This window comes from Mastomys coucha, unplaced genomic scaffold (assembly GCF_008632895.1).
Source record: "Mastomys coucha isolate ucsf_1 unplaced genomic scaffold, UCSF_Mcou_1 pScaffold15, whole genome shotgun sequence".
Lineage (NCBI taxonomy): Eukaryota > Metazoa > Chordata > Mammalia > Rodentia > Muridae > Mastomys > Mastomys coucha.
The window spans coordinates 166,699,624-166,719,932 of NW_022196897.1; the positions used below are offsets into that span (position 1 = coordinate 166,699,624).

Genomic DNA, 20,309 nt, shown 5'->3' on the forward strand with positions numbered 1-20,309 from the left:
TGAGTCACACCAGGCACTTGTAAATGAGAAGGTATGATCACTATGTTCAGGCTTCCAAACCACCTCTGTCATTAAAACACTTTGAAAATCCAACATGGGTTGAAGACTTGATTTTATAGTGGAAACTGTAGAAACTGAAAACAGGTGTTTCTGTGGCAGTCAGGGGACCTCCCAGGACTAGCATCTCTGCTCTATCTACTGAGGCCTCTGACAAACCTTCTGACGGCCCTGAGATACATCTGAAGGTTTATGGCTTTATCATCTTTCCAAGAGGAGATTGTGAAGTGTCTGAGACAACAGGGTAACCTGTGTGTGTCTGAGGGGGGCATTTGCCTTTCCAGATCATAGCAATGTTCACACAGCTCATTCCCCCAAATTGAAGACTGCAAGTCTAAGGCACACTTAAAATGACTATTTCAGAAAGCCTACAGACCTCTCACCAGTGATTCCGACTACCTGAAATAACAAGCCAGTGGGTTTGTATCTCCATGTCATCTCCTAAGGCAAGGCTCTGGGCGTTTTAGGGTCCATCACCATTTCTGTGTGCATTTTCCTAAACCAGAAGTGTAGGGAAAGGGCAGAGGGCAGCGGTGTGCAGGTGACTTAACAGTGAAGAGCCTCTCATGCGGTCTCTGCCTGCACCAGCACATGAACAAGTTGCCACTCTGACTCCTTATGTTGGACCGTTCTAGAAAGCTTCCATAATGAGCTTTCCCATGGAAGACACACACTGAAAGACGGCCTCCTATGTATGTTGCATGTGAGTACAGCCGTGCATGGGGCCTTGGTGCTTATAGAGTAGTCCTGTCACTTGAGATATTCTCTTGGGAGGAAAAGAGCAACAGGGTTTTCCAAATGTAATATTCTGGAGTCAGGTACAGTGATGCATGTCTATAATCCCAGCATTTGAGTGAGGCAAGATGACCAGTAGTGTAAAGTCATGCTTGGCTACAAAATAAGCTGACTAGCCTAGGATGTATGAGACCATGTCTCAAAAATAGAAAAAAGAACTTAGAGCTATCAGTAGTGAGACCTCATCTAATTCAGTTCCCCTTGGTTTGGTTTGGTTTTCTAATTGAGGTTAGAGTTGAGTTTCTACAAGTCCAAGGAACATTACTATAATCTATTAGAGATTTAAAGGTGAGAAGATAAACATCTAGTGTTTTATGTAGAGTGTATCTTTTAAGTGATTTAAGTTTCTGATTGTATCTCATTACTCTGGTGGTTCTCTGAAGCCGGGTCACCAGCATCCATATCCTCCTGACAGGGCTTGACTAAAGGTAGGCCTGGCCCTGATGTACATCATGAACCTGTCTCCAAAATCCAGTTCTTCAATCCTGCGGAATAAACACAAACTCAGGAAGTCCTTTGGCTGAGAACCTGTAATGCTCTAGGAGCATAGTGCTCCAAGGAGGAATGATGACACCCACATGCATGTATGTTAGTGCTTTCGGTTTGAGTTCCAGCGGAACAGCTCCCAGTGGCACAGTCTTCAGGCTGCTGACAAAGGTCAGTATCACACTTCCAAGTCTGGTACAGGCTTAGCTCCTAGGAGGATGTCATAGCTCCAGTAGCCCTGGGATCTTCTTGCTGGCTGAGCCATACTCATGCATAGAAGAATGCCCTGAATTTCCTATGTCCTCATGGTTGAAGCCTAGAAAATCAAAAGAGAAGCTTGGGAAACTCCTCTGACCCTGTTAGTGAACTGCCTGCCCTGCAGGCAGCCCCTTGAAGGAATGTTTCTGCTAGACTCTGCTTCTATGGAAAGTTCTCCCTCTAAAAGGGAGTTATGAGTTTTATGCCTTCTTACCATCTCAATAGACTAAATGTGAAGACACTTTTCACAGCAGTGAGCACCTGGCATCCCAGGTCCTTGGAATGTGAGTCAGGGTTTGAAAGTACAAGAGATTCCTGAGCTGGCCGACTAGTTAGATTCTAAGCTCACAGCAAGGGGAACTCTCCTGCCTCAAGTTCTTGGACCTGGAGGAGTTGCATAGGAAGCCCTCGGAGCCATGGCTTCTTCTGCCTGTCTCAGCCATAGACTTCCTTATGTCTAATATAATTAAAGTACCAAACGTGGGGGCCTGCAGCCTGTTAAAACAGCTGACCTTGCCTGGCACTGGTGGCACACACTTGGGAGGCAGAGGCAGGGAGATCTCTGCCTGGTCTACAGTGTGAGTTCCAGCCAAGGCTTCAGAGAAACTCCTTCTCTAAACAAATAAACAAAACACCGAAACCCACAGCAACAAAGCCAGCTGACCTCAGGAGAACTGGTATCTCTTTGGCTCCTCACTAGCCTCCATGTGCTTTGTGTGAGATTTTCCTGGTGGTGTGCTCTGTGTAAGTCATCTTTTTCTAGGCTGATCTTAGAGACAGCTGCTCTTGCCAGAGGTTGAAGAAAGCACATCTACAGAGGACAATGACATTTCCATCCATTCTGGCCTGGTCCCTGACCTCAGGCTGTCTTATGACTGCATTCTTCCTCATGTCTATGTATGGCTGGCCCTTTACCAACACCCACACATGGAAATGTCAGGCAAGAAAATGCACTAGGGATGTGTTTATTTTTGTGACTGTCAATACCATTTATTTAGCAGAATCAATCATTTCTGGGTTTTGGTTTTGAGAATTGTACACAGATCTGAGTATATAAATGTTAACTTTCAGGCCTGAGTAGAGATTCTTTGGAAATGGCTTGTGGTTGACATTTATTTTACATTGGATAATTTTTCAGTCTCAGGGCTCTGACTTTTCTGGAAAGAGCTACAGGCAAGTTCTCATACCCTCCTGGAGTAGATGTTTGGACTGGGTGTTCTATAGAGCTGACCTAGGAAATAGGTTATGTCTTAAAATGGCTTGTCCTAGTAGGGAGGAGACTCAGGTGGTGTGTCAGGATAGAGGAGGGTTCAGACCTTTTGAGTTGCAGTGACTCTACTTATCCTCTCCCCTTGGGGACTAGAGGTTGCTGTTAGAAGCCATAAAACAGCTGGGCTAGGGGCAGCTTGGCTGCTTGGGGGAGAGCCCACAAGTTTATCCAGTGTCATGACTCTGTGGATAGAAGGACAGATGGTCTTCCAGAATTCATGTGCTTAGATTGCTACAGCTGTGCAGGGCAGATGGCATCATTGGCACAAGTGCTCAGTCTGACTGTTAGAACACATCTCGCCTCTTACCTCCAGTCTGACCCCAAGGAGCAAGCACCAGAAAGTTGGAGCTGCCCAAAGCTCATACCTGCTAAGGCACCTTTTTGAGAGGTGTAACCTATGCGTTCCAACAAGTTCATACTGTTGCATGCCAAAGCCCACTGGAGAAACCATGTAGGTACCTTATTAGATAGGCTTCCCTAGCCCTGACCACCCCCACCTGACTCTGTCCCCAAGATTCTGCCCTTTCTGTCTGGCTGTTTTCAGTTTTAATAATTTATTTGAAAGTCACTGTGGGCATGTGTGAACCTGAACTTGTTTTTTTGTTTGTTTGTTTTTCTGTTAGTAAGCACTGAGATGTCTGTCACCATTTGTCCATTTACCAGGCTGATTCAAATTTTTGGCATTTGTGAAGAAAATTCCCTAGATATTTGTACACAGGTCTGTTTGTCTTTCTTTCTCTCTCTCTTTCTTTCTTTCTTTCTTTCTTTCTTTCTTTCTTTCTTTCTTTCTTTCTTTTTTTTAAAGATTTATTGCCAGGTAGTGATGGCACATGCCTTTAATCCCAGCACTTGGGAGGCAGAGGCAGGCGGATTTCTGAGTTTGAGGCCAGCCTGGTCTACAGAGTGAGCTCCAGGACAGCCAGGGCTATACAGAGAAACCCTGTCTCAAAAAAAAAAAAAAAAGAGATTTATTTTATTTTGTGTATATGAGTACACTGTAGCTGTACAGATAGTTGTGAGCCATTATGTAGTTCCTGGGAATTGAATTCAGGACCTCTGCTCGCTCTGGCCCAAAGATTTATTTGTTATTATGTGTAAGTACACTGTAACTGTGTCTTCAGACATGTCAGATCTCATTATGGATGGTTGTGAGCCACCATATGGTTGCTGGGATTTGAACTCAGGACCTTCAGAAGAATAGTCAGTGCTCTTAACCACTGAGCTATCTCTCCAGCCCCTATACCGGATTTTCCGTGGACATCTCTTTCTCTCTACTTACTTTGTGTACAGAGAGCAGACTTCAGCCCTGGGTGTCATTCTCATGAATATCCATCTGTTTTCTGAGACAGTTTCTCTCTGGGACCTGAAACACACAATTAGGCTAGACTGGCTGATGATCAGTGAACTGCAGGAATTCCCTCCCCAGTACTAGGTCTGCAAGGACTTAACAATTAAGCTATCTTCACAGACCTTCTTGTTTTCTTGAGGTCACATCTCATGTAGCTTGAAACCACCACCCTCAGCTTCCTCAATACTGGGACTACACATGTGAGTCACTATAGCTCGCTTGTAGATCAGCTTGCATCTCTCTTAGATAAATGCCTAAGAAATACTAGCTGAGTCACACGGCTGTAGTACGCTTACCATCATTAGAAACAAATAAAAGCATTGCCACCTCATCAAAGAGGAACCATAGTGACAGGTGAAGCTAGGGAGTGCTCAGGTTGTCATAGAGCATTAGGAACTGCAGCCTGGAACACGGATGCACCACACACCCTGTTGACACATGGTGAAGGTTGACACAGAGCAGCAGGACACTCAGCATTGCTGGGGCATGCAGAGGCAAGTGGCAGGGACTTAGAAAACTAAACGCATCTCTTATCCTAGAACTCAAGGCCAGCCTGGTGAGTTCCAGGACAGCCAGGGCTACACAGACCCTGTCTATTAAAGAAAATTAACCATACCATGCCCATGGTGGTACACACCTGTCTCCCCAGCTTAGAGGGGAAGACAAGAAGGTCTTGGGTTCAAGGCCAGCCTTAACAAAGATAAAACCCAAGCAAATACAGTCCTGCCACAAAGCTGACAACCAGGCTTTCATATTTACCTACGCAAACCTGCACACGGGTTTACAGTAGCTGTAATCATAATGACAGGTACTTATAAAAAACGAAGAATAACTTCACCACGAGTGAACAGGGATGCATCCAGACTATGGAATGTCAGTGTTAGAAAGGAGATTTCAAGCCATAAAAGAACCTGGGAGGACCAGTGAGATGGCTCAGCAGGTAAAGGCATCTGCCCCCTAGCCTAGTGACCTGAGTTTCATACTCAGGATTCACATGGCAGAAGAAGAGACTTGATTCCTGAACTTCTGGACATTTTGCTCTGATTACACATGCAGGCCTTGGCACAATCCCACCATTAAAGGGTGGGAAGCCGGAGAGATGGCTCAGTAGGCAATGATTTGGTTCAAGCACCTTACAAGAACCAATAACTTAATTCCAGGGAATCTCTGTTTGCTGCAAGGACCAGACTCAGACATGGTACACCTACATACTAAAAATTTTTTTTTAAGTCAGAAAAGAAGACATGGGGGACCTTAATTGTCATTATTGAGAGAAATTCCCTTACATAGGGCCCAGTGCACTAGTACAACATGATATTTTGGAAAAAATGTGCAAGAAGGGCTTGGGGTGCAGGGGAACTGTGAGCTGTGACACTGTTACAGAGGGTGTCAGTCAGTATGAGTAGGAAACATGCCAGGCCCAGTAGTCAAGTGTGGTATACTTACTACCCAGAGGTATTCAGGAAGTTTATGCAGGAAGATGAAGATTTGAGGCCATTCTGGGGTATGTAGTTAGAATGTCTCAAACAATATATGTGAACAGTGTTGGCATGGCTAACTGTACCTGGGGACAACTCAAAACTTTTTGATAGCATTGTGAGAGGGGACTGTTAGCAGTGAGGAGGCCTCCAGGGCGCCTCCCTCATGCATAGGAATAAGCCCTTATGAAAGGAGGTGTCCTGCCATTTATTTCCCTCTGCTTGCCTGGCATCTTTCACTATGTCAAAAGGTTTGTCCCCACTGAGACATAGCCCTACTGGATACTGAAACTGCCCTGCTTTGACCCTGGTTTTGTGTTGGAAACTGATTCGTGTTCATTTAGAGGTACAGAGTAGCCCTGCCAAGTGAGCCCCATGTACACTGTGGACTTCTAAGATCATGAACTTGGGGAGAAACTTGACTAGTTCTAACAGACCCACCTGGAAGGTGCAGCCTGGGAGGCAGGGGGGCAGGGGAGTGTGAGCTGTTTGTACTTTCTGCTCAGTTCTCTTGTGAACCTAAAATTATTCCTAAGAATTAAATCTATTAATAAGACAAATGGAGAAAAAGCTACACCTGCTGAAGTCCACTTCCCAGTGGCTGAGCCACTTTGCATTTCTAGTACTGAGGACCCCCAGCCTTCGGTGCTGTCTCTGCCTTTTCTGTGGACCTGTTCTCAAAGGTGAATTGTCATCTGTGTTTCCTTGTAAATAAATGAACCTCTTTTCAGATGCCTTTGCCCTCTGGAAAAACTTGGTCTTCCTCCCCAGGTAAAAGTGCATAGCCATATCAGAGCCACTGAGATGCCATGCTCAGGGCTGTGATCCAGCATTCTCTCCCACCATTAAAGGCTCAGAGGTTTTAGCATTTGTTTTGTACAGTGGGACTTTTGTTGTTTTTGTTTAGAAGTACTGGAGATCACTCAGCTACTGGGTCACATCTCCAGCTCAGGGCTTGCTTTTTTCCACAGGACTGCTAGAAGTGACTTCCCTTGTGGAAACTGAAGACCACACAGAAAGCATCCACAGTGTGGTCCACACAGGTCAGGGGCCAAAGGTAACCACACAGCCTACCCATTGTTGGGCTCTACTACAAGTGTGCACATTCCAAGGATCGCCCTCAGATGTAGTGGCCACGAACAGAGCCTCCTCAGCACCTAGCCAGGATAGTGTGCTTCCCACTATAGAATATTTACTTATGGAAGGGATGGGAGGCACCATTCCTGGGTCTACGTGCAGAAGTGCACACTTTTGGGGCTCATGAGAAGATACTGGATCCAAGGCCCTCAACATTCATGACCTAGCAGAAGCCCAAATCTCTTGGTTTTGAAATGTGGGTTCCTTGTGACTCTGAACAAGTGATATTTGCTTGGGGCCACTTGCCTGGAAGCCAGGTTAGATTTCTTCTTTTTCTCTTTGGCTGCTCTATGGCCCACTGGGCTGGAGTGTCAGCTCCTAACACCAGGCTCACCAAGCCTGTGTTGACTGAACTCCACCACTGCCCTCTGGAAACTCAGATTCTTAGAAATGATGAGGGCTGCCTAGCACCACACAGAAAAGAATTGTCAGCTGCAAAGAAGTTTAGCTTATGTGGCTTTAAACAGCCTAAGCTGCTCTTCAGAGGACCCAGCAAGGTTCCCAGCACCTACATGGTGGCTTACAACTGTCTATAACTCCACTTCCTCAGGACCCCAGCCAACCCCAGCACATGAGTTGTTTACACGTACACTTTGGCAAAACACCCATACACATAAGATGAAAACCAATTACAAAATTGAGCTGGAAGTGTGACTTGTTGGTGAAGCACTTAACCAGGAATGCATAGGCCCCGGGTTGGGTACCTAGCATGACAACAAACAAAAATAAACTTTCAATTTATGAACATAACATTTTAGTGGCCGGGTGGTGGTGGTGAATGCCTTTAATCCCAGCACTTGGGAGGCAGGCAGATTTCTGAATTCAAGGCTAGCCTGGTCTACAGAGTGAGTGCCAGGACAACCAGGGCTACACAGAAAAACCCTGTCTCAAAAAACCAAAACAAAAAACAAAAAAACAAACAAAAAAAAACCCCAAAAAACATTTTAGTGAACTGATAGCTCTCCCAAATCAATTAAATCAATCAAATAAATCTTTTAAAAATACTTAAAACATTTTTATTGTTTTGTTTGGTTTTTCGAGACAGGGTTTGGTTTTGGGTTTCTGTATAGCCCTGGCTGTCCTGGAACTCACTCTGTAGACCAGGCTGGCCTCGAACCCAAGAAATCTGCCTGCCTCCAGCTCCCAAGTGCTGGGATTAAAGGCGTGTGCCACCACTGCCCTCGACTTAAAACATTTTATGTGTGTTTTGCCTGCATGCATGTCTATATAATGTCTATATAATGTGTGTGTGCCTGGTGCTCACAGAGGCCAGATGAGGGCATCTGATCCCATGGAGCTGGAGTTACAGACAGTTGTGAGCTGCCACGTGGGTGCTGGAAATCAGACCTGGGGGCCTCTGGAAGAGCTGCCAGTGCTTTTTTTTTTTTTTTTTTTTTTTTTTTTTTTTGTAGGTTTTTTTTTTGTTTGTTTGTTTTCGAGACAGGGTTTCTCTGTGTAGCCCTGGCTGTCCTGGAACTCACTCTGTAGACCAGGCTGGTCTCGAACTCAGAAATCTGCCTGCCTCTGCCTCTCAAGTGCTGGGATTAAAGGCGTGGGCCACCACCGCCCAGCTGCTGCCGGTGCTTTTAACCACTGAAGCATTTCTCCAGCCCGACCCAATTAAATCTTTTAAATTAGTCTTGAACACTTGGCAGTTCTCCTGCCTCAGCCTTTTCAGGGCTGGGATTACCAGGCATGAGCTACCACACCTAACTAAATTCAAAGGTTTTTGTAGTAAAGCTGGAAACTGGGCCAGTGAGATGACTCAACAGGTAAAACTGCTTGCCAGGCGAGCCTGGCAACCCATGTTCCATCACGGGAACCCATAGTAGAAAGAACTAAGTCACTGAATGTTGTGCTTAGACTGCTACATGGGTGACACACACACAAACACACAGACACACTTTAAAAAAAGGAAACTTCACAGGCCAGAGTCCAACAAAAAGATGACAGACGCAAGCATTGTAGAAGTTACTGCATCAGAATTCCAAACAGGAATTAAAATGAGTGAGCCACTGTGGCAACATAGATGCATCTTAGAGGCGGGACTCCCTCCAGCTCAGGCTGGCCTGGAACATGTTTGTGTCAGCGTCAAACAGTCATAAGTGAAAAAACTACGTTTCACCTTTGTTTCAGAAAAAGACCACACACGTTTCACATATACACAGATGGTAAATTGTGGAGCATGCCAGGGAATTCAGCACTGCTTGGTCCTGGAGAGGGGTGGAGGGTGGGCCCGGGGCCTAAAGCTGTCATAGAGGAAGCAAAGAAATGGAAGTGGTGTGTAAAAGGAACTGTGAGGGCTCCTGGGCTTTACATTCTGCAAGCACCTCTGCCCTAAAGGAAGGCGGCTGCACTCCACCTGCCTAGCTATGAGCAGCCCCTAGACCCCATCCTTGGTGCTTTGTGAACTCGCTCTTACTGCATTGAGCAACCCCATGCTACCTTCCCCACCTCACCCCCATAACCCCTCTTGTACTTTGCTATAATGTATGTCAAATTAGCACAAAGTGACACGAAGCTGACACTTTCCTCGCTCTCCTGTTAAGAGACTACCTCCTACCTTTTAAACCACGTGACTTATGTCTTAGGCCCTGACTTCTCGCTCACCCAATAATGCAAATCAGACAGGCTGTCTCCCTGCGGTGTGGAGAGAGATGGGTCCATTCAGGACCGAATGGATAACGCAGCGGACACCCGTCCCTGGGTGCGTGTCACAGCTCAGCCCCACAGGCACGTTTGTGTACGGTCCGGTGCCCACCACCCTCGTCTCGACCTCGGCAGCGCCGCCCCGCGGGGGCCCTTCTGCGTGTCGTGGAGGCTGGGGAGCTGTTCTCAGCCCCGCCGCCAGGGGCCGCCGCCGCTCCCCTATGACACAGCAACAATAGGGGCCGCTCTGGCCCGCGCTTCCGCCGGAAACAGGCCGCCGGCGCGGAGGCGGGCCGGATGCGATGGACAGCGGTCAGGGCCAATCGGGACCTGGTCGGGGCCGGCCGCGCGGCTGACGGAACTCAATCGGCAGCGAGAGCAGCGGCGGGGCGGGCCAAGCACGGGCTTCCGGCGAGGCCCGGCAGGCGCCGAGGAGGAGGAAGAGCGAGCCCGGACGGTGCCCCTAGGCCGAGTGTGAGCACGGCCAGGTAGGGGTCCGGTGGCGGCAGCGGCGGCATAGGCGCACGCGGCTCCAGGCTGGGCCGAGCGGCGGGAGGACGGGATGCGGCAGCTGCGCGGAGCCGAGTCAGTCCGGGCCGGCCGCCGGTGCCCCAGACGCGCCGGGGCCGGACGCAGCGAGGCTCCGCACGGGCGGGCAGTGACGTCGCGGGAGCAGGGGCTCCGCGGGGCTGCGCTCGGTCCTGCGCACACCAGCTGGCCTTGCGCAGCCTGGCGCGCTCCCGCTCCCGGGCAGTCGCGGGCTGACCAGCGTATGGGTGGGACATTGCGCACGCGACGCCGCACGACGGGCCTCGCTCTGTTTTTTTCAGGATGACGACTTCAGGCGCTCTGTTCCCAAGCCTGGTGCCCGGCTCTCGGGGATCCTCTACCAAGTATTTGGTGGAGTTCCGGGCAGGAAAAATGTCATTAAAAGGAACTACGGTCACCCCAGATAAACGGAAAGGTCTCGTGTACATCCAGCAGACGGACGACTCCCTTATTCACTTCTGTTGGAAAGACAGGACCTCTGGGACCGTGGAGGATGTGAGTGCCTGTAGCCAGACCAGGCCAGCGGGGCAAGAGCAGGGAGTATGGCTTCACCTTCCGTAGATTGGTGTAGGGGTCCCAAGGTTGGCAGAGTGCTCCAGTCACTCTGTGAAGCCATGCACCCCGTGGTGACCGTGGTTCTTAAGGTTTTAGCAGAGACAGCCTGATGGCAGGGTGACAGAGTCCGCTGATGACATCCTCCTCAGCTCTGGCTTTAAACTTCCAGGCTTCTGGAGGAGTGTGCAGATAGGACCCTCACCACAGCCTCCTCTGAAGAGGCTGCTTTCCTTGGGGCTCTTTGTCTCTGGGAGTACATTGTTCTTTGTTACACTTAGGAGCAGCCAGACAGTTAGTTGACCTTTTACTTCTTGGAACACAGTTCCAGAATGTTTCTGTTAAGTCATCTGGCCCTCAAAGAACACTTTCTATCCCTCCACTCTGGGCCCTCTTCTGTCTGTCTACACTGGGCTCTGAGACTTCCTGACTCCACCCTGTTATTGGGGTCCTATTCAGGGGCCCTAAATCTTGGTGGTGCACACTTGTGTACGTCTGTCTGTCTGTCTGTCGTTTGACTGTTCTTGTGTTGCCAGGACCTGATTATCTTTCCTGATGACTGTGAGTTCAAGCGGGTGCCTCAGTGCCCCAGTGGGAGGGTCTACGTGCTCAAGTTTAAGGCAGGGTCTAAGCGGCTCTTCTTCTGGATGCAGGTAAGCAGGAGAACGGACTACTCTATCTTTTCTTGTGATTCACTTGAGGCTACTTTCCCCACGTTAGAAGGTGCTGACCTGGAGGGCCTGGTCTAGCTGAGTTCCCACTGCTGTGGCTAGCTCGTGGTTAGGCACCAGAGCCCTGCCTGTGGACTCATCTACAGGCACACAGCTCTAGGGCCTCAGGTCTTCCATTGCTTCATGGCCACAGATTTTAGCTCCCAGAGGTGACACCCTCTGTTCTCTCAGCAGTTTAGCACCACCACCACCCCCAAGCTCTCCTGTGCTGTGTGTGGAGAGGCCCTTCAGTGTCATGGCGCCTGCATCTCACCCATATCTGCAGTGTCCCTCAAATGCAGTCTCCACATTCTGCCACCTGTTGGAGGCCATTGGCATATTTATATTTCTTATGCTGTTAATGTGGTTCTGCTGTGGTATGGGACATGGGCTCTCTCTTGGGTATATGGGTCCAGTCTAGAGTCGGGGCTAGACTTGGGATATGTTCAAGGGTGGGATACATAGCCATTACCATTGTCATCCTGTGAAAGGGGGCAGTGAGCAGCTATTTGTCTGCAAAGTGCCAGGAGGGAAGGGGCTTCATCTTAGTCTGGGTTCTGGTTGCCTGAGCACAAGGATCCAGAACACAGAGAGGACAAAGAGTGTGGCTGTGTGGCAGAACATCTTTAGGTGGAAATCCTCACTGCAGAGGATTTCTCCACAGTTCTGAACATGTTAGTGCACCCTATCATGGCTATTCTTTTTAATTTGACTCTCTTGGAATGCCTTTCTTGCCCCTTTGCCGCCTGGTATTCTGTTCTCAGTTGCTCAGGCAGTGGGGATCAGTTCGCTCCCTGCACAGCCCATGAAGAGCCATACCCTGAAGGACTCCAGTGTTCCCTTGTGATGGTCAGCTTTGGGGCCTCCTCACTGTTGCCATTGCTGTCTGTCCTGTTAGAGCTGTCATACTTGCAGGTTAATGCCTCTCCAGTCACTGTGGGCTGGTTCAGGCTGGCTGGCCATGTGGGTGCAGGGAATCCAGCACGCTGAGCCAGCTCCTTGTGCAGACTGCTCAGCCTTGGCTCTCTGCATATCCTCTCTGGCAGGAGCCCAAGACTGACCAAGATGAGGAGCATTGCCGGAAAGTCAACGAGTGTCTGAACAACCCCCCCATGCCTGGGTCACTGGGAGCCAGTGGGAGTAGTGGCCATGAGCTTTCAGCACTGGGCGGTAATTATCACCTAGACCTGTAGGGGGCAGTGTTCTTCAGTGACCTGGAACATTGTGAGGCAGAGCCCTGCTTAGTAAGTTCTGGTTCTCTCTTTCCTCCCATCTCCACAGAGCACCTGGTCCCTGCCGCGCCTCCTTGCGGAGGCTGTTATTCCCCGAGTGGTTCTTGGGTGGGGCCAAGGCCAGGCATCTGCCATAGTCGAAGTGTAGTACTCACAAGGACCTGGGTCCTGGCCAAGGCCACCACAGCAGGCCCATATTGATTCCTGTGTTTACCAGGTGAGGGTGGCCTGCAGAGCCTGTTGGGGAACATGAGTCACAGCCAGCTTATGCAGCTCATCGGACCAGCCGGCCTCGGAGGACTGGGTAATACCCTGCTGTCCCTGGCTCCCGTGGGGTGCCTTTTCAGTCTCGGCCATGTCTGTGTTCCTTGTGTTGGCACCTTTGGAAGGTGCTTGTCTGTTGGGTGGGCAGAGAGGGGCCTGGTCTAGTTTGTGAATATGTAGTTCACCTGAGGTACAGCACAAATGTTACCGCTACTAAGAAGGCACTGTTGTGGCTGAGATGTGGCCTGTTCTTGAGTCTGAATGTGGGTGGGGTAGAAATGACCTAGCATGTTCACTTTAACCTCCTTTGGCTGCCTGACCCTCCCTGTTCATCCCTTGGAGTTGGTATTGGAATATGTAGCTTCACTTACTGGTGGGTTAGTGCCTTCTCAGGTGGGCTGGGGGTGTATCTAGCACACATTTCTTTATTCTTGTAGGTGGGCTTGGGGCCCTCACTGGGCCAGGCCTGGCCAGCTTGCTGGGGAGCAGTGGACCTCCAGCCAGCAGCTCCTCATCCAGGTGAGCTCCCATCCCCCAATGCCTGACATGGGTACCAGGCACTACCACCAGCCAGCACATTCTCCTTTCTAAAGAGCTCACTTAGGAGACAGGGTAGAGAGTCAGCTTGTTGCCAAGGGAAGTGGTCCTGCAGACCTTAGGAGTAAGTAGCCCTGAAGCATAGTGGGCCTAGCTGCTCCAGCCCTTGCTCACTTTCCCCAGCTCCCGGAGCCAGTCGGCAGCCGTCACCCCATCCTCCACCACCTCTTCCGCTCGCGCCACCCCAGCCCCTTCTGCCCCAGCAGCTGCCTCGGCAACCAGCCCAAGTCCCGCACCCAGCTCAGGGAATGGGACCAGCACAGCAGCCAGCCCGACCCAGCCCATCCAACTAAGCGACCTCCAGAGCATTCTGGCCACTATGAATGTGCCAGCGGGGCCAGGAGGCAGCCAGCAAGGTAAAGAGCTGTGGGTACTCACAAGCTCCTTGAGATGTGGGGCCCAGGTGCCAAGGTGTACAGCCACACCTGCCCACCTCACAGGCTCCCAGTGTGCTGCTCTCTGGGTGCCTGGGCTAGCACCTCAGGCCACTGATGGCCACGTTGCTTGTGCCCTAGTGGATCTGGCGAGTGTACTGACACCAGAGATCATGGCGCCCATCCTTGCCAATGCAGACGTTCAGGAGCGCCTGTTGCCCTACCTGCCCTCTGGGGAGTCTCTGCCCCAGACTGCAGATGAGATCCAGAACACATTAACCTCGCCCCAGTTCCAGCAGGTATGCACACTCTCTGTACCTGTGTCTTTTAGCATTGGTATGTCTGGTGCCCTAGGCATCCAGCTCTGCGTGTCCGCTCTCTGTTGCAGGCCCTGGGTATGTTCAGTGCGGCCTTGGCCTCAGGACAGCTTGGCCCTCTCATGTGCCAGTTCGGCCTTCCTGCAGATGCTGTAGAGGCCGCCAACAAAGGTGGTGAGTGCAGATCCCCAGTCCTGGCCAGAGGCGGCTGCGCGCATGCGCACGCATGTGTGTGTGTGCAGTGCTAGAGGTTGGCTGCCTGAACAGTAGCCCTAGCCTGAGATTTAGTAGTCCTCTGTGGCCGTTTCAGATGTGGAAGCATTTGCCAAAGCCATGCAGAACAATGCCAAATCGGACCCAAAGGAGGGCGACACAAAAGACAAGAAAGACGAGGAGGAAGATATGAGTCTAGATTAAATTATTCACTGTCCTTCCCCAAGTTGGAATTCGTAGTTGTGTGATTCTGTAGTGGTGATTGTGATTTGTCCCAGCCTTTCCTGCCCCACCTCGCTAATAAAGTCCTTTCTTGTACCTGTCCAGTCTGGTCTTAGTGTTACTTGCATTTCCGCCCTGAGCTGGCAAGGAAAGTGTGGTGTGCCAAGGGCAGCTCCCACCCTGGGCTCTGTACCCCACCGTCAATCTACACACTCAAGTCAAACAGGTCACTTTAATTTCAGATCTCAGTACTGAAAGTTGTTGGGCAAGAGGGACAAAGTATAAATATAATGTCTGTTCTGCAGAGTCCTTTCCCCTAAAAAGACAGTGTAAACCAGAAATGACTCGTTATTCATAGAAAGTGTGGGCAAACTCCGAGGTCTGGGAACCCTCAATGCCAAAGTAGCGGGAAGACACTGGGGTTGGCCTGCCTCAGGCTCAGTGCCTTTCCCTGCTTGGGAAGTGCTAGGGTTCCGGAGGGGCATCCTCTCATCCCCACTGCTCCCTGGACTTGTACAGAAGCAGTCATGTTGACAGGGGCCCCATTGATCAGCAGTTTCCTCAAGCATCCTCGGTAGGCAGGGGGCTCTGGCTGAGCAGTTGAAGATTCTGAAAATACAGAGGGGCCACAAGACTGGTGTCACTCAAGGCAGCTGGGTCCCCAGTCCCTGCATTAGCTAGTCAGCCTGGCTTTTGCTACCCTCCCAGTCCCAAGTGGGCAGTCCACACTTACTGGGCAAGCTCCCAAGGTGAAGAAGCACTGGAGAATCAGCCAAGGTCTCTGGCAAAGGGCCTGTGGTGTGGTTGCTCTGTGTGTCCACCTCCAGCCGGAGTGTGTTCCTACCCTTGATCACTGTGGAGCAGATTGGTGTCCCCTAGCCAGCCAACCTGCAGTGTCCCTTCCACAACCCACCCTTCTCTGCAGAAAACAAGGGTCCCCTCACCTGCCACTCGGTGCCACCGTCCATCACAAAGCTTGGGGTAGGTCACCCACGTGGAGAATTCCCCTGCCCCATCATTTGCCCGCAGCAGGACCTGGGGTGAAGGTCAGTTAGTTTCTGCCCAATTGGCCACAGTGAAGAAACAAGTGACCCCGCACCACAGCTCTGCTTACCTGTTCTGTTAGCACCTGCAGCTGCACGTAGGGAGTGGCCTGGGCCTGGCCCAGGTGGAAGATGAGGCCAGCAGCTGTCAAGGGCCGCACCTCTAGCTCCAGACTCACATAGGGCATCTTGGCCTTGGGGAGCTCTGTGGGGAGGGACCGTGATGGGAGAGGTCCAGGGCCTTGCTTGCTTAGAACCGGTATTCCCACAAGACCCCCTTGCCTCACTCACCTAATGCGACAACTCCCTCGCCTGGGAAGAAGAGGCCATCTTCCAGGGGGCCTGAGACACAGGGCATGACCCCTACCATTTGTGTTGGGGTCCTCAGTGGCCGCTTATCCAGCTGTAATTTCTTCAGACAGCCACTGAACCCCACAGCCACCTGCAAGGAGCAGATGGGTAACATTTAGGCTTAGACTGCTGAGGATGGGCACCGGGCCAAGGCCAGGAATGGGAGCGGTATGGTTCTCACAGGGAGCTTGGAGCTGAAACTGCTGGCAGGGAGACCTCCTACAAAGAGGGTGTAGGGCTGGGGACGCTCGGCCCTGTGGACCCGATGGTGGGGAGCCTTCTGGCTCCAGGTCTGGCTGCCATCTACCACAAGCTGGACCTGCTGCATTCCCCATCGGACAGACACCTGGTGTGGGAAGAAGCCTGGTCAATGGTATCCTAGCACCCTGGGAAGAAAGGAGCTTGAGGGGCATTGCCTGTGCCCTGCCACCCACCTCTCTCCCTAACCTCTCACCCTGTGCCACTGGCCAGCCCGTGAGTGCTGGCGACTCTGGACCTGGAGCCGGAGCCCAGGGCCCTCAGTCTGTGCGACAAAGCGTCCACGGTTTAGAAAGAGTACCAGTGAAGGGCTGTGGCCCAATAGGGGAGCTGCAGAGAGCAAGAGGCCCTGGGAAGCCACATGTGGGCGGACGAGCATCGAGAGGTGGAGCCTGAAAGCCAAGCAGGGTGTCAGCATGAGTAGCGCCCCCAATCCCACCCAAGCCTGGCCTGACCAACCTTACCTATTCCTATGGGACGGGGAGATGCCCACAAACTGCAGGTAACTGGGCAGGGGTCCCCCAAACTGGTATGCATCCTGAATAGTCCTAAGGTGCCAGGGTGTCGTGCAGGCAAGGTCCTGGCTGGGTTGTCGACTGCGGCGGGAAACCTAAGGCACAGACCAGACCACAATGCATTGGCCAACTGCTTCATAGCCCGAGCCCCAACTTCCCGAGTCCTGCCCACGCACCACTGTGGGTCCCCTACCTTCTGAGCCGTGGCCCTTGGGGTCTGGATGAGTTGGGCTGGTGTGCAGCCTATGCTTACGTTGACACTCCCCATGTTCTGGTGTAGGTCAAACACACGCTGTGGTCCCCGAAGTCTGTGGGGGGAACGGGTAGACAGATATCTGTCAGTAACTAGAATGCGAGGGTCAGCTGGGACTTCGTCCCCCTACACCCACCAGCTCACCGCTGTACAAAAACATTGCTGATGCAGCCACTGAAGTTGTGGAAGGTACCAGACACAGGCAGGCCTCCCAGAAGAAGCCGTGGGGGCTCCTCAGTTTGGAGTTGGAGCATGGGGGTTGTTCTCTCGTGGGACTTTACTGGTTGTAGCTGGTCATCTACATACAGCCACACCCTGGGAAGAAGGCAGTGTTTCCCAGCTCAGCACATTCTTCCTGAAGGGCCAGCCTCCCACAGGCCCTACTGTGGGGCATACTAGCCCTCCTTTCCTCTCTGCCTGAGGCAGGGCTCACCTTGTGACATTGCTGTAGAAGGCAACATAGTGAGGGGCGCCATCAGCAAAGACCCGTTGAGTTTCCACCTCTCTATTCATAAAGTGGAGTGTCACATGGCCCTCCCTCAGAGATACCTGGTACGGCCCATCCTAGGGACAGAGGCAAGAAGATCACCAGCTAGGCCAAGAGTCCAGGCTCATCCCTTTCCTGCCCCCACAGGCCTAGACTGTTGGCTGCAGCAGAAGCAAGCTACCACCAGCTCACCGGGGAGGGGCGGTAATACAGCAGGTTGTTGTCCTGGGTGCCACGAAAGCCAAAGCCAGAATAGACCTCTCCGGTGATGGGCGCCACATCAGGAAGTGCCAGGGGCAGGAAGCCATGGCCGTGAAAAGTCATGGTACGTCCCACTAGCAGGTCAGAGGTGCAGCCGAAACTGATGCCGGTGGTGTTCAGTCGTTTGAGGTCCACATACTTGCCCAGAGCCTTGATACCCTTGATGCAGCCACGGACCGAGCCTCCCGAGGGGAAGAGTTGCCGTAGGCTGCAGGACACCAGTCAGGTTGTGAGTGGCTGGCCTGGTGGCACTGGGACCCCACATGCCCCAGGGCCCATGCTCACCTTGGGGGCAGCTGCTCGGGTGGTACACCTCCCAAGTAATAGGCGTCAGCCATCTCCAGCATGTTATCCTGATCTACGCTGAACACAGTGGCCCGTTCCACACGCACCAGCACACGTTTGCGGGTACCAGCCAGTAGAAACACTTGGATCTACAAGGGATGGGTGGCAGGCTTCAGGAAAGCCAAATCTCTTTGTTGGTCCTCCTGTACCCAGGCCCCTCGCCTTACCGCTTTGCTGGCTGCCGTCAAGGCTTGTGGGGGCTGCAGTGGGTCAGCCTTCTTCAGGCCAGAGCCAAAGTCATAGAGGAGCACAAGGGTGCCTTCCTGTACTGCCAGGCACAAGAACTGGCTCTGCAGGAACAGGACAGAGCAAGGTGAGCTCAGGGGCCTTATGTAGGGTCGCAGCAAGGCAATGTCAGAATGGGGAGGAGGTACAGGGCAGGGTGGGGCATGGGGTCAGCCGTGCCTCTTGCTTGAGAAAAAAGATGATCCCGTTGTAGGACACAAGCCGCAGCTCCTGGTCAAAGCGTTTTGTGTTGCTAAACTGCTTCTCAAAACTGATGCGGGCAAAGCCACTGCCATCCAGGTAGGAGCCATCTGTGAGCCATGGGTCACCGGTGGCCTTGGAGCTGCAGGATAGAAGCCTCAGGTCAGTGGAGGGTGGGTGAGTAGAGGCACAGGGTGCTGCTGGGCCTTACCTACCGAGCACAAGGCTTATCCACCGCAGTGTCCACCTTGAAGGTCTGCTCAAAATTGTAGAGACTGACCACCTCCTCATTCAGTGTGTCCATCTCAATGCAGCCCAGGTAGCCAGGGAATCGGAGGGGTTCAGGGGGCTGTGGGTAAAGTGCACGGTCAGGGCACCTTCCTACCTCCTAGAAACCAACCATGCTCAGACTGCAGGAGAATGAACTTAAAACGAGACAAGGACTTTTCAGGTCAAGGTAGGCAGGACTGCCCAGACACCCTAAGACTACCCCCAGGCTGAGCCAGGCCCACCGTGAAGTTGCTGGGGTATCCTCCCACGTAGAAGACAAAATCATCAGGATGCAGGTTGAGTAGTCCCTCCCTCCCAGGAGCCACCGTGTCCCCCTTGATTTCATGAACCATCTGCTTCTCCACTGTGACAGACATGTGGCCAAACTGGAGGGTCCTAAGAGCAGAGGTGAAGGGTGAGAGACAGACAGGGCACTTGGAAATACAAGTCTAAGCTCTCTTCAAGGTAACCCTACCTGTCGATGCTCACGGCTACAAACTGCTCCCCAATGTTCTCGTCAATGCTGAGAGTTGTGGGGCCAGCCTCACCGAGTCTGTACACCCAGTGTACTTTCTGGTTACGCAGGGACACTCCCATGTAGTCCCCAGTGGCCTGTGGTGGCGGCCAGAAGACGCAGTTAGGATGGGGACCAAAGACTGCCATTTCTAACTTGCAGTCCGGTATGGCCCGTCCCCCTCCTGCATGGTACCTGGCGGCTGCCCATGTACAGAACAAAGCGGTCCCCAGTGTTCTCGCCAGGTGCGGGCGCTGGCACTGGGCTCTGGATGTAGAACTTGAGGGCAGTGTAGGCAGCAAGGTCAGCAAGGTCTCGTGGGGTGCGCAGTCGTACCCCTGAACGCCCACTGAACTTCATAGATACCTTGACCTGGGAGAGTGTAGTATAAGAGAGGTTACTACCCAGCTTCCCAGGTCCACTGCTTATATCCCTAAGATGAGTACCCACCTTGTTGGCGGCACTCCGCGCTTGGGCAATGAGCTCACGCACACGACCAATGTTTGCAGACAAGGCCAGGCTGGCATTGTGAATGCCACGGTTCTCCAGGCGGCTCAGTTTGGCCAGCAGCTGTGGCAATGTCTTCTCCAGGGTGGACACTGCAGGAAAAGTGGGATGAGAGCCTTGTCTTCCACACCTTGGCCCCTAGGAAGGCAAGGACCACTTGCTCACCTGAACTGCTTGCATCCCGTTCCACCTGGCTCAGGTCCTGGCCTCGAAGGCCCCCTAGCTGGCTCTGCCACCGCTCCACATTCTTCTGCATACCCTGAAGCTGAGACTGCACATGGGTGGCCGTGTCTCTGGCTTCAGCAGCCACAGCCTTGGCGTGAGCAATCTTCTCACTTGTCTCGCCTATAACAGATGGAGACCATACCCAGCAGCAGCCAACTTCATGTTCCTAGGGCCCTCTGCTGCGGACACCCACCACCGTGGATAGCATATTTTATACTTGCAGCTCAATACATTCATAATCCTACCCACACTTCTCTTCATGGGCCTGTTATCCTCCCACCCAGGGGCCATTACCAACTCCCAAGTCTTGCCCGGTTTCTAGGTTTGTGCCCATGTGTGCCTGGGA

General features: G+C 52.0%; 2 protein-coding genes and 1 long non-coding RNA gene across 4 annotated transcripts in view; 1 reads left to right on the forward strand and 2 right to left on the reverse strand.

Moving 5' to 3' along the window:
- Positions 1 to 1,364: 1,364 nt before the first annotated feature.
- LOC116091527 lies at positions 1,365 to 9,910 on the reverse strand. Its single transcript, XR_004119059.1, has 3 exons — positions 9,440 to 9,910; positions 4,146 to 4,229; positions 1,365 to 1,654 (listed from the first exon to the last, which is right to left on the reverse strand). It is a non-coding gene; the product is annotated as an uncharacterized LOC116091527 (long non-coding RNA).
- On the forward strand, positions 9,742 to 14,610 carry Adrm1 (adhesion regulating molecule 1). Its single transcript, XM_031372969.1, has 10 exons — positions 9,742 to 9,966; positions 10,309 to 10,522; positions 11,116 to 11,232; positions 12,336 to 12,459; positions 12,739 to 12,825; positions 13,223 to 13,304; positions 13,506 to 13,738; positions 13,898 to 14,055; positions 14,145 to 14,247; positions 14,384 to 14,610. The coding sequence occupies exons 1-10, from the start codon at positions 9,776 to 9,778 to the stop codon at positions 14,488 to 14,490; spliced, it is 1,416 nt and encodes a 471-aa protein (XP_031228829.1). The 5' UTR covers positions 9,742 to 9,775; the 3' UTR covers positions 14,491 to 14,610.
- A 116-nt stretch (positions 14,611 to 14,726) lies between these two features.
- The window catches only part of Lama5 (laminin subunit alpha 5), a 50,300-nt gene continuing 44,717 nt past the window's right edge, over positions 14,727 to 20,309 (reverse strand). The window contains exons 59-79 of one of the 2 annotated variants that reach the window (XM_031372968.1): positions 19,904 to 20,083; positions 19,682 to 19,830; positions 19,427 to 19,603; positions 19,193 to 19,329; positions 18,960 to 19,113; positions 18,663 to 18,796; positions 18,427 to 18,589; positions 18,189 to 18,311; positions 17,962 to 18,110; positions 17,608 to 17,884; positions 17,362 to 17,492; positions 17,073 to 17,243; positions 16,869 to 16,983; positions 16,625 to 16,770; positions 16,357 to 16,552; positions 16,084 to 16,248; positions 15,843 to 15,993; positions 15,623 to 15,756; positions 15,453 to 15,543; positions 15,242 to 15,361; positions 14,727 to 15,117 (exon numbers count right to left, since the gene is read on the reverse strand). In XM_031372968.1, coding sequence (XP_031228828.1) covers positions 14,900 to 15,117; positions 15,242 to 15,361; positions 15,453 to 15,543; positions 15,623 to 15,756; positions 15,843 to 15,993; positions 16,084 to 16,248; positions 16,357 to 16,552; positions 16,625 to 16,770; positions 16,869 to 16,983; positions 17,073 to 17,243; positions 17,362 to 17,492; positions 17,608 to 17,884; positions 17,962 to 18,110; positions 18,189 to 18,311; positions 18,427 to 18,589; positions 18,663 to 18,796; positions 18,960 to 19,113; positions 19,193 to 19,329; positions 19,427 to 19,603; positions 19,682 to 19,830; positions 19,904 to 20,083 — 3,281 coding nt within the window. In that variant the 3' untranslated portion in view covers positions 14,727 to 14,899. Of the gene's footprint in view, positions 15,118 to 15,241; positions 15,362 to 15,452; positions 15,544 to 15,622; positions 15,757 to 15,842; positions 15,994 to 16,083; positions 16,249 to 16,356; positions 16,553 to 16,624; positions 16,771 to 16,868; positions 16,984 to 17,072; positions 17,244 to 17,361; positions 17,493 to 17,607; positions 17,885 to 17,961; positions 18,111 to 18,188; positions 18,312 to 18,426; positions 18,590 to 18,662; positions 18,797 to 18,959; positions 19,114 to 19,192; positions 19,330 to 19,426; positions 19,604 to 19,681; positions 19,831 to 19,903; positions 20,084 to 20,309 lie in introns of those variants that run through there. The other variant, XR_004119058.1, reaches the window with a different exon arrangement.

Bases quoted from the DNA above. Each gene is read 5' to 3' on its own strand.
- Adrm1 (XM_031372969.1), top strand. From the start codon at position 9,776: ATGCGATGGACAGCGGTCAGGGCCAATCGGGACCTGGTCGGGGCCGGC. The intron at 11,233-12,335 runs GTAAGCAGGAGA...CCTCTCTGGCAG, and splicing joins GGCTCTTCTTCTGGATGCAG to GAGCCCAAGACTGACCAAGA. The intron at 13,305-13,505 runs GTGAGCTCCCAT...CACTTTCCCCAG, and splicing joins GCCAGCAGCTCCTCATCCAG to CTCCCGGAGCCAGTCGGCAG.